Genomic DNA, 17048 nt, shown 5'->3' with positions numbered 1-17048 from the left:
ATGAAAAACACCGTAACTACTTTTAAACAGGGCACTATATAGGGATCAGGGTGCCATTTGGGAGGCACACTCAGAATATATAGTCTCTTTTTAGATCTCACAACTTAGTGAACTTGTCAGTCGAAATAAAATAAAGAGGCTTCAGTCCATTCTCTGTGCACCCCACACACTAAAAAAAAGAGATGTTCACACCTGCATATGACATCACTGCCAGACAAAGCATGACACACACACTGACAGCGGTGCTCCACTTGATTCAGTTCTCCCTTTTTATTATGTGAAATAGTTTTTTTTATATAAACATATAAAACAAATCTTGGAAGATCCATTAAATACAGCACATCTGTACATGGGTTTTTGTACACAGGTTTTCTGCAGAGCTTAGCGTGTTTCTAGATTAACTTCACAAGCATTAGTAGCCTGGCTTTGGAAGAGGGTGGAAGGAGTCACCCAGACAAGAGAAAAAAGTAGAGCAGCAAGAAGGGGGTTATCACACTTTAAAAGGCTTTTTTTTATTTTTTTTTATCCGACTCTTAAAGTGCCCTTCAAAAATGTATTTCCTCGACTAACAGGAACACTGGGTTCTTTCACAGTTAACAGATTCAGCATTGCGTGCGTAGTTAAGACAAAATGCGTGTTTGTTTGCATACACCATCTGACTTCCTGCCGAAGAGCCTGTGTGAAACTCAAACATCCAAAGGGTAGGAGAGACTAGGGAACATCGAAGTGTCTTTTTCACTAATCCAGAGACCTAGAAAAGAAGCTTCAGAACATATGGTACATTCCTGTACTGTTCTTTCTTTCTTTCTCCTACTTCCTTCTGTGTTCCAGTGCGATGCACATACATGAACAAAACTTTGTTGTGCTTCCTAAAGAGAAGTATTATTATACCACATAAGACACACTGTGGTGCTCATGTGTTGAAGGTCATCTTGTTTGGATACGGTCTGCATGCTTGCAGTCATCTAGAGATGAATGAGACATGCTTTTACGACCCTCAAAAACAACCAGCCAGTGCCATTCTTGAAGTCTCTAGAAATGTGGGTTCAATTAGAGGCGGGGAGAATTCTTAAATTATTTGTAAGCATGAAAGATGCTTAACAATGAATGCCATTTCTTTTTTCCCCCCTTTTCTTTAGGAACAGCTTACAGGAGAATTGGCGGGGGGAATTAATTGGTAACAAAATTTATTTTGATACCGCCGCAGTTCTCTCGCTCTTGTTTTACCAAGTCGTGAGGTAAACAGAACTCCGCAAGACAGACCAGTCATAATGCACACCTAATGAACCTACCCACCCCCAACAACAACAGACCTCAGGAACAGAGGTGAAGGACTAAAACATAGAAAATACAAATGAAAACAAAGCATAAATAAATTAGCCAAAAAACTATTGGGAAAACAAGTTTTTTTTTTATACAAACAAATCTAAGGGCACTTCTAGCATCTAGCTTGAGGGTGCTTCTCTAAAGCTTGTGTCTTTGTCAGCACCAGAGGTAGGTGAAAACACCAAACTCCCGAAAACTGATATTCGTCCATTCCAGTGGAAATCTTGCCAAAACACAAAAAGGGAATTCAAACCCTCAAGAAAAATAACATCTTGGTGAAAACAGAATACTAAGCACTGCCCTTTCAATTCTCCAAGCTCAGGTACGTGGTTCTCTCTCGGTGCAGATCTCAGATTTATACAATAACATAGGCATACACACTTCCCTGGGTGCTTTAACATATACGCCGGTCCCCACACATAGTTTCAACATCACCTATACGGCGAGGTAGTGCATGGAAAGATCAACATAGCGTATCTATGAGTACGAATGGCAGGCAAGAGCAGAGCTTTAACTCCTCTAAGGTCAAGGAGCTGTCATTCCCCCACTGAGAAAAACCCTAAACAATGGCTGTGAGAAGACAACCAACCCACTGAGCAGCCTCTCGCTCTCCCTTCATGTAAGGTCAGAAAATACAAAACAAGGCAACTTGAGACAGACACTCCAGTGCCCCCTCCCTGGAGCTCCATTGAAAAATCTGTCAAGCACTGGTTCTCAACATTGGGTGGGTGGGTGCAATGCTCACAGTAGGAGCCTGGCAGGTAGACACCAGGGTGCTGGGTCTCCACTCAAGACCTCCTCCCCTCCCTCTCAGGTCTCTCCCCCAGTCCAGGACAAAACAGGAGGCACTAGATGTAGTCATCGTCCACAGGTTCGCCCCGTACGTCACAGTAGTGGATGAAGACCACCACCACACGCTGGAAGACCCCATGCCGCGTCTGGCGCCGCTCCGAGATCTCCTCACCGATGGTCTCCATGCAGATGTCTGCCGAGAGCTGGCCCTTCCTCCGCGGGGCGTAGATGGTGGCTGCAGGAGAGACACGGGAGAGGATGGTTGGTACCATAGCAAATGAGTAGAACGGGCTAGAAACCTTTCATCATGGCAATTTGACTGGTAAACTCATGGGTACACTCAAAACAGCTGCCAGTCCACCCATTATGGCATCATTGAATGTGGCTAGCACCTTATGATTGACAAGCAGACTCAAGAGTGCTACCGAGAAGGTACCTATCAGGGAAGTAGGCCCTAAAAGGTGCGTTCCATTCTATTCATTTGAATGCCTCAAGAGACAGATCACAGTTCACATATAACACAACTGACAATGATCCTAGAAATTTGGGAGCAGGTTTGCTAGTCACGGTCTCCAGGTTGAGCACATGTGTATAGCAGGTAGGTAAAGATGGTGACAACTGGACAGGGGAGACGGTCAACTCACTGCTCTCATCATCCTCAAAGTCATAGCGTGCGTAGCTGTTGGGATCAGCTGTCCGTAGGGTACGGAGCCAGGGGAAGTCTGTGATCATGGAGTAGGGCGCTTCATCTACCAGTCCTACAGAGAGTATGCACACACACACACACGAGACAAGCTACATCAGACAGGGCAGAGTAGCTACCACCCCAAAATTGCAAGGGTAAAGTGAACACAATGTAGGTCTTGAATCATGAAAGCCAGAGGGGGCCAATGAATGAAGCATGGAAAAACACTAGAACCGGGTGTACGCTACGCGATTTTGGCCCCGATTTAGCGGTCCCAGACAAGTTTGACATCGGAGACAAAAATCCCCATGTTGTTGTCTACTCGGGGCCGATGCACGTTTAATGTGAGTGGGCCGGAGACGCAATTTGAGGGCTACCGATCGATCCAGTCTTCGAGCAGTCCCAGACGTCCCGGTATTTTCAAACATGTTTGATTTTATCGGCACAAAATCTGCAACGCTCTAGTAGTGGTAGATATGCAATGACAAGATTTGAAAACGGCGATCAGCAACAGCCAAAAAAAGCTCTCCAGAGGAGCAGCCAGTGAGATGACGTATCGCATCACCCAGAATGTGTACTCTCGAGCAGGAGCGATGACTACTACTAGCATGCGTTTACTTGCAAGCGTGAACGTCTGACTGAAAACTTTTATGAGGCTGCTTTGAGCCATCAGCTCGTTCTAGCTATCTTATCACATCCTTGTTTTAGCGAGACAGGGTGGTATCGAGAATCCTCACGACCAAGTGAAGAATCATTTAGTGTATGACTCCACAGCTGGCCTTAATTGGACTGTAGAGATCCCAGTAGACCAGCACTATTCACATGGTTTATTAATAGAGATGATGTAGAATAGAGTGACTAGAGAAGGATGTAGCTTTGCTGTGAAGATACCGAGACCCAGTCTCAAAGGGTTTTAGACAGCACTTCATCTCACCCTCCAAGGTGTATATGTCTCGGCCCCAGGGGTAGCTGGGATACTTCTTGATATCCTCTTCCGTCCGCGTAGCTTCGGGGAAGAACTCGTACTTGATGAGTTCCCTGTTGATTAAATGAAAGTGGTTATTCATGTTGTGTTTTTAGATGAAGGAAGGAAATTGGCATTGGTCCTTGATCACCAGCCCAACAGTCTAGTACAGGATGGCTGAATAGGGTCAGGAGAGAATCAACAGCGCCACCTGCTGGCGGTAGTGAGAATGACACCGGGCCATCTTATTGGAGGAAACAGACTGGCAGCAACCCACTAAATATTATACTATAATATTATTGGGGCGGCAGGGTAGCCTAGTGGTTAGAGCGTTGGACTAGTAACCGGAAGGTTGCAAGTTCAAACCCCCGAGCTGACAAGGTACAAATCTGTCACTGCCCCTGAACAGGCAGTTAACCCACTGTTCCTAGGCTGTCATTGAAAATAAGAATTTGTTCTTAACTGACTTGCCTAGTTAAATAAAGATAAGAAAAACTATTGGAAATTGAAACATCTAACCAAATCCATAAACAGAGAGAGAGGGAGGGATAAAAAATAAAAAAAAAGGTATTATCAAGCAATATCTATGACTCACTGGCTGATGTTGGCGATGGTGTCCATCCAGCTGCGTACTCTGACCTTGTTCCTGACATTAGGAGGGTTGCTGAACTCGTGGATGATGGCGATGTGGTAGGGGTACGGCCCACGGAACAGCTTCCTCTCCAGGGCCAGAGAGTCAATCTAGGACAAGGTCACAAGGTTTACAAACCATATCGGCCTAGTGGTTAGAGCGTTGAACGTAAAGGTTGCAAGATCGAATCCCTGAGCTGACAATCTGTCCTTCTGCACAAGGCAATCATTGAAAATAAGAATTTGTTCTTAAATAAAGGTAATGTTTTACAATTTAAACTGGGGATACTTCTGCTAGGATTTAGTCAGAAATCATGCACACATTTCCTGTGGAAGCCATATCATCTGTGGTTCTGACTGACCTGCTGCATGGGGCGCATGTAGATGATGCGGTTTCTCTCCGGGGGCATGCGGAGGATCTGATCCAGGACCTGCTCCATGTCCAGCTTCTTACACTGGGCGTAGTCAAAGCGGTTCACTATGGGGGCACTCTCCACCTTCAGGTGCTTCAGCACTCTGCAGCGCGTGGCTGGAGGGACACAGAGGGGACGGCAGAGAGCCATTTAAAATGGCCAAATGGGGCGATTTGGGATTTAGCCTTCGTATGACAGAACGGCCCACTAATTATGTTCATTATCAAGCCTTGATCATATATCGAGGGAGAATATAGAAGGGAAACCTACCATGAACAAACATCATCTTAGGGCAGTCCTTCAGCACCAGGTCAGTGATGCCACAGTTTGTAAGGGTGATTCCCACTAGGTTTTTGGACTTCAGCGTCAGCACCTGAACGGCAATAGGGATAAGCAAAGGAAGGACGCTGCATTTAATATAGATTCATTAATTTTACCATATATGGCTTCGTTCCAAAATGGCAACCTGGCCTATTTCCTATGTACTGGTAATAAGGTGTCCAATCTATTTCTGTGCCGCTTTGCTCAGGAACAGTGGGTCTCTTCCTAGTATGTGTAGTGGTCCTACCTGTACATGGTCATCCTCAGTGACCGGGTCGCTGGTGCTGGTGGACTTGTCTGCTGTGCGTTTCCTCTTTACAGTGACCCGAGGCTTGGAGTTGGACAACTCTGCATGACAAAACAATAGGAACTATGAGAAACTCATTTTTCACAGGCTTTCCTACACTATCAAAGCCTTGACAATATGGCCTACATTTCAAATGATCAGCCTCACAATACGTTTCATGCTATTACAGAGGGACTGCTTATCCCCTGTCTAACCTGACTCAGACACCAGAGGTACAGATGACAGTCTGCTGCGGGCGCGGGTGACAGGTCGCCTGGGGAAGCCATCTCTTAACCCTCTGGGCTGGGGCTCTACGCTGGCCTCCCTGGAGCTCTGACCCAACATCCTCTCACCACGGTGCCCCTCAGGCACGCCCCTCGCCAGGCTCTCTTCAGCTGGGTCCCTGGCCTCCAGCCCCTCTGCGCCTGCTCCCTCCCCCAGATCCTGCCTCCTCTCTGGGGTCCTGTCCCCTCCTCCTGCCCCTCCAGAGGCTGGGTGGTTGGGCAAACTTCGAGTCCTTCCCTCTGGGATGGGGCGAGCCCTACTGCAGGTGCAGCGAGTCCGGACTGTACCCTCGTCCCCTGCCCGGGCTCTGGACTGTTCCTCCTGGTTAGCGGAGTCTTCTCTCCAGTGGACAGAGCAGACACAGCCCCCCGTGGTACAGCCTGCCCCCCCAGCAGCCCCTGTCCCTGCAGGAGGCTCCTTGGAGTTCTTGTCTTTGTCAGGGACCTCAGTTGCAGCCTTCATGTCAGCTTTGATCTGCTCACTGGTAACCTGGCAACCCTTTTCACAGCTGGGCTCCTGCAGGGGTGGCCCTCGTCGACGCAGGGGCGTCTTCCCTTTATCTGCAACACACAAACACAGCACAGAACTCACAATAATAAAATGTAAATATAAGCCATTTTGAGTTTTATGGCAAGGATAGAAAGTTACTTTTCATCGTCAGCAACCAGGTTCTTATGATCTCTTACAATCTATCATAATTGAAAGAGCTTATTTTTGATGTGAGGAGTAGGGATGAGCATTTGAAATGATTTCACCATTCAAATAATATCCTGAAATTCTTTTGAATATCCAGATAATCCAAATAAAACAATTGCTTGATGAATCAGAATGGCGCAATTGCAGAGGAAAGAGACACCACAACAGCGGGCGGGCTGCTATTCTCCTGTATTTTTAGCTAAAAACAACAGTGAAAGAGAAGTCTGATGCTCGCCATGATAGAACAGATTCTGTTTCAAGACAGTTTTCTGGTAAGTGTTTTGCATTGATCTGTGCCATGTCTCGTGAAACCTCCCTTAGGTGCGCTTGTCATCGCTAATTGAAGAGGGGAAAATATAATATTTAACGGAGAACTTTTACATTATTATTTTTTAGGCCTATATTAACAAACCTAAAATCGAAAACTCACAAGTTAAAACAGTTCAGATATTTTGAATAACCGTGCCCATCTCTACATTTGAGAGACTCACTAATGTGTGTGGCTGCCTCCTCAGCAGTGGCAGTCTTGCCAGTGGGCTGCGGTGGTTCAGGAGGATAAGTGGTCAGTTGCTGCTGCTGCTGCTGGGGCTGGCCTGGAGCCTGGGTTCTGGCAGGGCCCTCCTCATCCTCACTGTCCGAGTCGAAAATCACCACTGGCGGTTTCTTCACCACACACTGAACACCACTGGGACCTAAGCGCGTGGGGGGGGGGGGGGAAATAGGGTGCGGTGGAGAAACACAGAAGAAGAAAAAAGAGCGGGGAGTAAGATGGTCTGTTTATCTCTGACTGAGGAGATGAGAAAGAGAGAAAATAGTGGAGAGAAAAACAAATAAAACGAGAAGTCCGTTCTCATGTAAACTCGCTGAAATATGTGCCACTGTAGTGGAGTTAGTTCTGTCCAGACCTGCTTGCTCCTCGTCTGCGTTGTCTGGCCGAGGGTTGGCAGCAGGCTGACTGGGACCAGGGGGTTCCATCTCATCTGCAGGCCAGGCCTGGACCACGGCCTCAGCCTCGATGTTCTCATCCTGCAACATCCCGTTCACCTCAGGAAGCTCTGGAGGAGAGGAAAAGAAGTAAGGTCATGAGTTTGTACACTAGCGGTACATTACACAGCTAAGATCCCCCATGTCAGCAATACAAGCCATGTTGACGATGTCATTACAACTTTAACAAAAATGTAGCAATGTTATAACACTGTCAAGTAGTAATGTTGTAACAATGCGAGCAGCAGGGTACCCTCGGCCCTGTGTTGTGGTTGAGGCACGACAGCTGCACCCTCCTCGTTGTCATTGTTGTGCGGTGGGATGTTGGGTGCATCGTTGTTGTTGTTGTTCTGGTGGTTGTTGTTGTTGTTATTGTCATTGTCATTGTTAGAGTTCTGGTTGCTGACCAGGGCAGAGGAGACTCCTATCCCAGTGCCAGCACTCAGACCCACACGGGCACAGCCCTGAGGGAGAAACAGAGGGAACACACTAAATGTATTGGGTAAAGTGTTATGGAATGTCATGTAATATTTAGCATTTTATGTAACTGCCTTAATGTTGCTGGACCCCAGGAAGTGTAGTAATGGGGATACTTAATAAATACAAAAAAAGATCAAAGACCATCATGACCGATTATTTATTGAGCAGATGGTCAGGGGGCCAGAACATAATTACAAATCATTTGTAGACTGCAAATTGACCACAAGAAGCCCAAACAGATATTTCCTAAAACATAAGAATTTCAAACCTTGTTTACATTTGTATAAACTATCACATACATCGAGTATACCAAACATTACAAACACCATCCTAATATTGAGTTGCATCCCCTTTTGCCCTGAAAAAAAGCCTCAATTCTACAAGGTGTCAAAAGCGTTTCACAGGGATGCTGGCCCATGTTGACTCCGATGCTTCCCACAGTTGTGTCAAGTTGGCTGGATTTTTTTTGGGGGTGGTGGACCATTCTTGATACACACGGGAAACTGTTGAGCATGACAAACCCAGCCGCGATGCAGTGCTTGACACACTCAAACCGGTGTGCCTGGCACCTACTACCATACCTCATTCAAAGGCACTTAAATATTTTGTCTTGCCCATTCACCCTCTGAATGGCACACAGACAATTGAGACATGGATTGTGTATAAAGGCCTCGTTAACCGGTCACCTCCCCTTCATCTACACCAATTGAAGTGGATTTACAAGTCACATTAATAAGGGATCATAGCTTTCACTTGGATAGTCAGTCATGGAAAGAGCAAGTGTTCCTAATATTTAGTACACTGTGTATATCGCTTTTATTATGCATGGGAATACAACATTTTCAAAATTAAATTCACATGGAGCTGATTTGCTGGTGTTCTTAATGTCTTTCATGACCAACAATACAATTAAAATAAATAATGTTTAGGGGAACCCTGACCTATGAGGTGTTAACATTTTTGTCCAGTCTGGACTAAGCATAGAACTTCATATTCAGTCACAATCCCTGTGTTGTTAGATCACTTCCAAGGTGGTTAATATTCTATATCTGGTCCTCTAGTCTATAGCTCTTTTGGTAGCGCATGGCTTGCAAAACCAGGATAGTGGGGTTTGATTTCAAACACCCGTATGAAAAAAAAGTTGCACCTTGTGTAGTAGATTTCGAAATGTTGTTTTGCATCAGCAGTTTTCTTGTTAGGTCAGTCACTTAGCCCATGTCAGCTAACATTTTTTAGATTATTAAATTAGTTATCTAAACTTGTTATCATGGTCGAATTACTGGCCAGGGGTCCCCATTGATTTTGTTAATCAGTCTCACATAGATATATTAAAAACTACAAACATTTATCTACACCCTATGGCAAAATGTATAGAATTCCAGTAAATTAGCTGTTAAACGGCTTATTTTCCTCTCCAACCCATGGCAAAATTGCACAAAACTCAAAAATGTCAACATTTTCTCTCCGCTGTCATGAGGGGGGCCCAGTGCAGTGGACTTACCTTGGGTGGCTCTCTGAACATCTGGTCCAGGGAGATGAACTCCAGGCTGGGAAGCAGTTCAATGAACTGGCTGAACGACTCCAGCTTGATGGCATGGCAACGCACCAGAGTCAGGTCCACCAAGCGACTCCACCGCGAGTGGTCTGATGACAACACAGACACAGTTCTCAGTGTCCTCTAAGCTTTCAATGTTCATGAGCCTGCCCTAGTCATTTAAGTAAAAACCCATAAAATGATCGGTTTCATCAAAGCTAAGAATGCATACTGCTTCAGGCAAGGTATTAAAAAATGTTTAAAAAATAAAAGACCCTAAAAACCACAAACAGATGATTTGGTCCATTACCTGTAATCCACTTGTGTGGGTTGTGGAGGTGGGGGCAGTTGTATATGACCAGATACTTGATGGAGGAGAACACCTCGTTGACAGCCTTCATCCCGATGTCTGTGATGATACCTGGGTTTTCAATGACGTCAGCCAGGCCATACTTCACTAGCTCAGAGTGGCTCATTTTACCTAACCAAGAAAATACATTACAATCAATGCATTTTATATAATAGCATAACCATAACCTACAGTTAAAAGGCTAGACTTTTTATTTTTATGGAGCATCGTCCTACTTAGCTACATATTGTTTATTTGAAAGTAGATTATGGGGTACAGTAGTAAAGGGGAGGAAAGTAGGAAAGTGTAAGGGGTGGTATTCATATCCTTTGCCCATAGACAATGTGTTTTGTAGGCAGGTTTCCGCAAGATGGGCAATCTCAAAGTCAAAATTGACTATACCTGAAAAGGTCGAGAAAAAAAAATGTTGCTTTTTGGTCTTAATTTAAGGTTAGGCATTAGGGTTAGCAATGTGGTTATGGTTAGGTTTTTAAAAAAAATCTGATTAAGAATTTGCTGCCATACCAGCTAGTGACCACTCCGCAGAGCGTTTTGCACTTCCTAACGTTTAATCGAACAGTAACTGAATACCGATGCCTGCATTATATAGCAAGCCATGGCCACATGACTCACTGTCTGTAGGAGCGAACCATTTTCGTGAACGGGGTGGTGTACCTAATACACTGGCCACAGTGTATAGAACTATAAAATATTCTAAGTTTTAGATAACAACTTAGGCCTTAACTGACTCACACTGCAATAGGAACTCATCGACGTATCCAAGGTGCAAAGTCTCAAACTGGGGAAATTCCAGCTCAGCCATCTTCAGTGCAGAGAACACCCCGTCTTTGGTTAGGGAAGGCTGGATTCGAACTTCATGTAATCTAGATACACAAATAAAAAAAATAAAGCACTAGCTAAATCTCACTATTCATCACGTTTATCCATTTGCTTAACTCAATTAGTGAGTTCTTTGCTTACCTGCGTGCAGCAGTGATGATGAGGTAGCCCAGGTCAACTTCAAGTGCATTCTTACAGGCACCAAATACAATAGTGTGCAAATTGCGAAATCCACCTGGGGCACAAAGGGTAGGTATAGCCATTTCATCTAGCATGTTCATGGAATGCATTTTGATGTGCAACATGTAAAAAAAGGATCCAGAATAATCCAATATATTTTTGGCTCTAGAGATTCATTTGCCTGCATGTTCATTTATATTTTTGCATATTGGCCTAAACTATGTTTGGGAAATCAAAACACAGTGCCTATTTTGAGGGGTGACCTAGCTAGTTAGCTACTGTTTGTACGTTAGCCGATGATGGCAGTTGCCTGAAGCATGATTCTATCATGACCAGGTTAGTTAAATAATGCTGTTTTATTGACAGTAACCTGGTAATGTTACTTGCTCATGTCTAATAGGTCCTTGGGACGTCCAACTGATGTCGCCCCATTTTACTTTCAAATTTTAGTCTTTAAAAGTGTCAGAACAACGCCACTTTCATGTACCACACGAGAAAGTGGGAACTCAAAACACATTAGCTAGATTGCTAACTCTAAATATGATTGTTGCTAGATAGCCATGGAATTGATCTAACAGTAAATGTATAATGTCCTACAAAAACTTCCATTGGTTGGCCTGTCAGTATGCTTGCGCTTATCAAAATGCATCTTTCCCTTCACTCCGTGTGCAAAAGGGAGGCGCAGGAGTGCGAGCCAGCAGCGAAACAGCAACAGGGCAAATACTTTCATTGCAGGAAGCAGGTTAATGCAGATTACTGTTGACGAAATAATGGTTTTAGAACACAAACATCTGCAGGGACGTTGTATAGCCTAATCACTGACAAAAGCAAATTGTGTCGATAAGAGGAGGCCAATGTCGGTGTCTGTAATTTTCGGTTTATTGTCCCAGGTCTAGTTAGTGCTGTTGTCTATCAAATTGTATAAGCTATCTACCTTGCTCTATCCTCTGGCAACCGCACGAATCGCACTGGCACACACAGAGAGCCACACATGCGGTTGGATAACTAACATCTTGAAAGTGCACGTTGAGTATTATTTGATGTTTTTAATTTTTTTATTTAGCCGCAGTGGCAACAATTAGGCAGTGGCACAATATAATGCAAAAACTGTAGTCATGGTCACATTTAAGACCTTTGAGAACTGAATTTAAGACATTTTAAGACTCGGGGCCTTTTTTACCCTTTAAAAAAAAACAACTTTATTTAACTAGTCAGTTAAGAACAAATTCTTATTTTCAATGATGCCTAGGAACAGTGGGTTAACTGCCTGTTCAGGGGCAGAAAGACAGATTTGTACCTTGTCAGCTCAGGGATTTGAACTTGCAACCTTTCAGTTACTTGGCAATGCTCTAACCACTAGGCTACCCTGCCGCCCCTTTAAAATCAGATACGTTAATGTAAGACGTTAAGGAACCGTGGACACCCTGATACTTATTGGACTGGTTTCCCAGACACAGATTTAGCCTAGTGCTGGACTAAAAATACCTGCTATTAAGGTTCCCTGTTGACCATGTTTTTAGTCCTGACTAGTCTTAATCTGGGTCAGGGAAACTGGCCCATTATTGAGCATGACACACAACACACCTCCAGATGTACTGAATTAAATATAATTACGATGGTCCATCCTTCCTTACCTGACCTCCAGCTGTCCTCCACCACATGCTGGATGAGCCCCCCCAGGAAGGGCACTCTGACCAACTCCAGCTGCTCCAGGTTGCGGGCCGAGGCAAGGCCTGTCACCAGGGGCACGTACTTCAGAGAGTTGGTGGGGCCAGCGCAGTTCCTCATCACAAAGGTCCGCAGGCTGACACACAGGAAGTCTTTGAAGGGCTGGGGCTTGGTGAGGCGAACCCACTTCAGGTACAGGTGTCTTAGCATGGAGACGCACGGGATCTCTGGCACATTCACCCCTGGGACGTAAGAGAGGAGTACATTGAGTTAGTACACTGGTGAGTGTCGTTAGTCTGGTAATTATTAATTATGCCATTGAGCACAACAGAGTTGGCGAAAGCCTACACAGATCTGCTACCAGTCTAGGGTGCCATGACCTAAACAGATTAGGAGATATATGCCTAGTCCTTGATACACTCACCGACAAGATGCAGGGTTTGTATTTTGGCTGCGATTGGGATGGTGAGCTTGTTTTCAGGGGGAATGGGGAACGCCCCGTTGCGGTTGCGGAACTTCCCCAGGATGTGGACCTGAGGCATGTAGTTCCAGATTGCCTCCACCAACTCCAGATGAGACGTCTCCACTCCCTGCAGATAGACAAAGACATCTTAGTGTAGACAAACCTAGCAAAACATATTTAGGAGTAATACAGTATCATAGCAATGGTATAACTCAAAATGGATCACATCAATATAAAGATATTTATGTCAACCTAAAAAGGCTTTCAAGATCACCTCACCTATTTTCTGAATTGAAAAACATGACAGTCACAATTGTTCCTTGCCCGGTCTGTTAGACCCAGACTCACCAGCAGGTTGGGGCAGGCCTGAAGTGCCTCCAGTACTCCTGGGATACTGAAGGCCTCGTATCCCCGGACTCTGCGGCGCTCCAGGTAGCGGGGATGAAGCCCATACAGCTGCTCCAGGTCTGGCATCTTCTTCAGCAGCATGAGGAAACTGCAGTCTGTGAATCCTGCTCCATGGCACCAGGCCAAAACAGTTTCAGAGGGTTAACTGAAGAGTGCATTGACACTTTTTTTGTAAGCCCACAATCATTCAATATCACAGAGTATGTATATATTACCTACAATCTTAGCTGCTTTAGACTTTAAGGTAGATTTATGTTTGACAGTGCTTCAAAATCAATTATCAACTATTCTGTACCCTAAAGGATGATATGCATCATCAATATCCTCCTGCTACTTTCCAAACATGCCATGTACCTCTCTGCCTACCTGAGGGCATGTACTCCCACCAACGGCTAGCACACAGGTCCACCACCTTCACCACCCGCAGGTACAGTGTCACCGCTTCCCGAAGCTTCCGAGAAAGGCACTCCATACACATGATGTCCTGCATGGGCAGATACCTGCATGGAGGGGGATAAAGGCGGGAAATATTTACAGCTACCCTATCCTGGTCATTGTGGCAGAGTATCACCTTTGAGGGTCAAAAAAATAAAAAGTTAAATGGTAAAATAATCAGATTTTGTAAAAGCACATTGAGATTTTCAGTCCAAGCAAGGACCAATGATGACATCACATTGTCATGTCAGAGGGTGAACAGTATCAAATAACGCTTATGTCCCAAATCGCACTGTATTCCCTATATAGTGCTCTACTTTTGACCATAGGGGTCCTGGTCAAAGTGAGTGCACTATATAGGGAATGGGGTGCCTTTTGGGGGACACCCCCATCGAATTCTGTTCTTTGACACTCACTGACCGGAATATGTGGCAGAGGACCTCATGGGAGAGTTCATTGATGTAGTCCTTGGGCTCCTCCAGTCTGTAAGGATTGGCAGCTCCCCCACTGGCGAGCTGTGTCTTGGTGGACTTCCGCCTCGGGCCCATCATGTCCAGGGCAGTGAGATATTCACCCAGAGAAGGTAACAAACTCACTCCCTCTCACGCGGGCCCTGTTATTCAGGCATGCACACAAGGACACGCAAACTCTCACTGATGACACTTCTGCAAGAGAACATTTTTTCCCCTCAGTCTGGGATAAAGATGCCGTACTTTGTGGACCAAAAGTGAAAGATACTTAAGTCACCAAGCATAACTTGAACAAAAAGATAGTAATAAGTAAATATGACAACGTTTGCAGACTCAACGATTTATGATGGAGTTGATCAGCGACTAGTGTGGGCTGACTGGAGAACTGACATCACATAAAAGTTTGTATAAACGCGGGCTATTCTTTGGATGCTGAAATACGGAGTTTAAGATAAAAAATACATTTCACATCGGAACTACAGTCCACCCACACTAGTCACTGCCATCTTAAATCATGGAGTTAAGTTTAGGTGGCTATAGCAGCCTGGTTTCATAGACTAGACGTAAATCTGAGACACTCAAATTAGTATGATGTGTTACATTTGGTATGGTTGGTCGGGGTGGATGGATGGACATATAATGTGAAGACTAGCAAGCCAAAGCTTGTGAGTTTAAATCATCACGGACAACTTTAGCAAATGTTCAACTACTTTCCACTTTTTAGCTATTTTGCATGTTAGTTAACCCTTCCCCTAACTCCTAAACTTAACCCTAAACCCTAGCCTAGCTAACGAAATGGGTGATGGACATCCATAAAATTAATACACACCATACGAAATGTAACATATCATACTAAATGGAGTGTCTTGGATTTACGTGCCGAATAATACGAAATGCTCCGAGACCAGGTTGGCTATAGAGACCCATGACTGACAAGCTATCTGTCAGGAATTGGCTCATACTAAATTTGTCATGTCAAATGCTAGCTACATATAGCTCACATACAATAAGCTTTTCACTTAGCCACATGCCATCTATTGAAGAGTTATTGTAATTTCATAATGAGATCGTCACTACAGCAATACAACTAGCCAATCAGTGAACCAGAATCTGGCCTTACAGGAGATGTTGCATATGGCGATTCTCCTTTATTAAGCCCAGTAAGTAAGGTTGTTATTCAATCTGGCTAGTTGAATGGCTGCTTCATGGGCTTAAAGGAGAGTCGCCATATTCAACGTCTCATGTAAAGCCAGGTTCTGGTTCAGACAATCAGTAGCTTAACTATTGAGTTCATTCAACAGAGTACCACAGTGTGAGTCATGTACCCATAAAAGCTAGAGGTCAAACAGGGAGATAGCGTCAATCATTTTTTCCACCATTCACTTCCCCCCATAAGGGATTTTCGAAAAACTTTAAAATAAGTGCTGTTTCTCATGTACATTGAATGACGTTTTGATAACCCTGTAAATATCTCTAGGACAAAGTGACTTATTAAATTAAATTAATTAGCTGCTAATGTGGCTATCACAAAGAACTACAAATTATATCATTTGTCTCTGGGCGAGACTGCAGAGGCAAAGGTGTTAAGAATCTCTGCATTAACAATCCAATGTTAGCAAAATGTAATAAACGGGCTACATTTATTTAAAATGGACAATTCTGTGAACTGTCTTGTGTAAGTTTTAAATTGACACAATACCTGGTAGCAAAGGTGTCCACTAGAGATGACATGCAGGAGCTTGCAGGGATTTGTAGTTTTGCATTTGTCTACTTTGATGCTTATTAGCATTTTAGAATCAGTAAATAGAGCAGGATATACTGACAAAAGTCACCTTGTCCTAGAGAGATTTACATGGTTATCAAAAAGTCATGCCAGGGTAAGCCTACACGAAACACAGCCCTTATTTTAAGTGTTTCTAAAAAAAAAACTATGGGAAAAATGAATGATGGAAAAACGGTTGGAACCATTTCCCTGTTGGACTACTAGGTTTTATGGGTATTATGACACCTCCACTGTGGTGCTCTATAGGCTGCTTAACACACCAATTAACACAATAGCCAGGTAGCTAATGCTAACTTAACTAGCTAGCAAGCTACTGTGTTCATTACAGTATTTCTGCATAAACTGAAAGCCATAAAAAGCCACCAAGGCTTCCTATTACATGACAGCATTTTAGAAGACTAAATACATCTCCAGCAAACGAACGAAACCCACTAAAAAGTGAGACAATGGACATAAATAACGCAAAGTAACAATTAACAAGCACGGGCCACCCCAAAACACAAACAGTTAGCAATGACTAGCTATTACCAGCTAGCTTTGTAGCATGTTTTGCTAAGCAACATTCACCTTTCAGGCTAGTGAGAATTCACGAAGAGAGGGCTGAGGAACATTTGATTCTTTCCAAGTTCTATACAGGTTCTCGTCAGTTGGCTTGCAAGCAAGTTGACTCTTCTTCGAAGCTTTCAATCGCTCAATACAGGTTGACTCAGACAGCTGGCTGGCTAGCTAGCTAGCTGGCTAACAACATCCCCACCCGACACCCGTGGAAGTAACTTAAAGCCTTTTGTGGCAGTGGCAAGCACTGAAAAACAGTTTTAGTTATCCGGTGGTTCTATCTGAACTAATCCTTGTCTGAGGACTTGGACCGGGCCTCTCTGTCTGTCTCCAGGAGGTCCGATAAACACAGCATATGAAAGATGAACTCGCACCTCGATATCTGCGCTCAGATCAGAGACGTACTTCCGCCATACACGCGTACCTCGATTTCTGCGCTCAGATCAGAGACGTGCTTCCGCCATACAAACGCTCCGCCCTACGGTGAATGTATATTAGATA

General features: G+C 44.3%; 1 protein-coding gene across 4 annotated transcripts; it reads right to left on the bottom strand.

The window, feature by feature from the left end:
* Nucleotides 1-241: 241 nt before the first annotated feature.
* Nucleotides 242-16987, bottom strand: fbxo38 (F-box protein 38). 4 transcript variants are annotated; one of them, XM_036942685.1, is made up of 21 exons: nucleotides 16560-16987; nucleotides 14160-14404; nucleotides 13659-13804; nucleotides 13245-13408; nucleotides 12858-13023; nucleotides 12400-12675; nucleotides 10727-10820; nucleotides 10499-10629; nucleotides 9707-9877; nucleotides 9364-9506; nucleotides 7636-7846; nucleotides 7304-7453; nucleotides 6890-7090; nucleotides 5633-6262; nucleotides 5379-5479; nucleotides 5081-5183; nucleotides 4760-4926; nucleotides 4363-4508; nucleotides 3738-3841; nucleotides 2763-2876; nucleotides 242-2353 (listed from the first exon to the last, which is right to left on the bottom strand). In XM_036942685.1, exons 2-21 carry the CDS (start codon nucleotides 14288-14290, stop codon nucleotides 2175-2177), a joined length of 3528 nt encoding a protein of 1175 aa, XP_036798580.1. In that variant the 5' UTR covers nucleotides 14291-14404; nucleotides 16560-16987; the 3' UTR covers nucleotides 242-2174. The 4 variants fall into 4 exon arrangements, with proteins under 4 accessions (XP_036798580.1, XP_021416485.2, XP_021416487.2 ...); XM_021560810.2 differs by having other exon boundaries at nucleotides 13245-13411; nucleotides 13671-13804; XM_021560812.2 differs by having other exon boundaries at nucleotides 13671-13804.
* Between the last annotated feature and the right edge of the window lie 61 nt (nucleotides 16988-17048).

The sequence above is a fragment of the Oncorhynchus mykiss genome, chromosome 14 (genome assembly GCF_013265735.2).
Source record: "Oncorhynchus mykiss isolate Arlee chromosome 14, USDA_OmykA_1.1, whole genome shotgun sequence".
Classification (NCBI taxonomy): Eukaryota; Metazoa; Chordata; class Actinopteri; order Salmoniformes; family Salmonidae; genus Oncorhynchus; species Oncorhynchus mykiss.
Note: the sequence above shows the minus strand (reverse complement) of the source record. Positions and strands in the feature narration are given on the sequence as shown.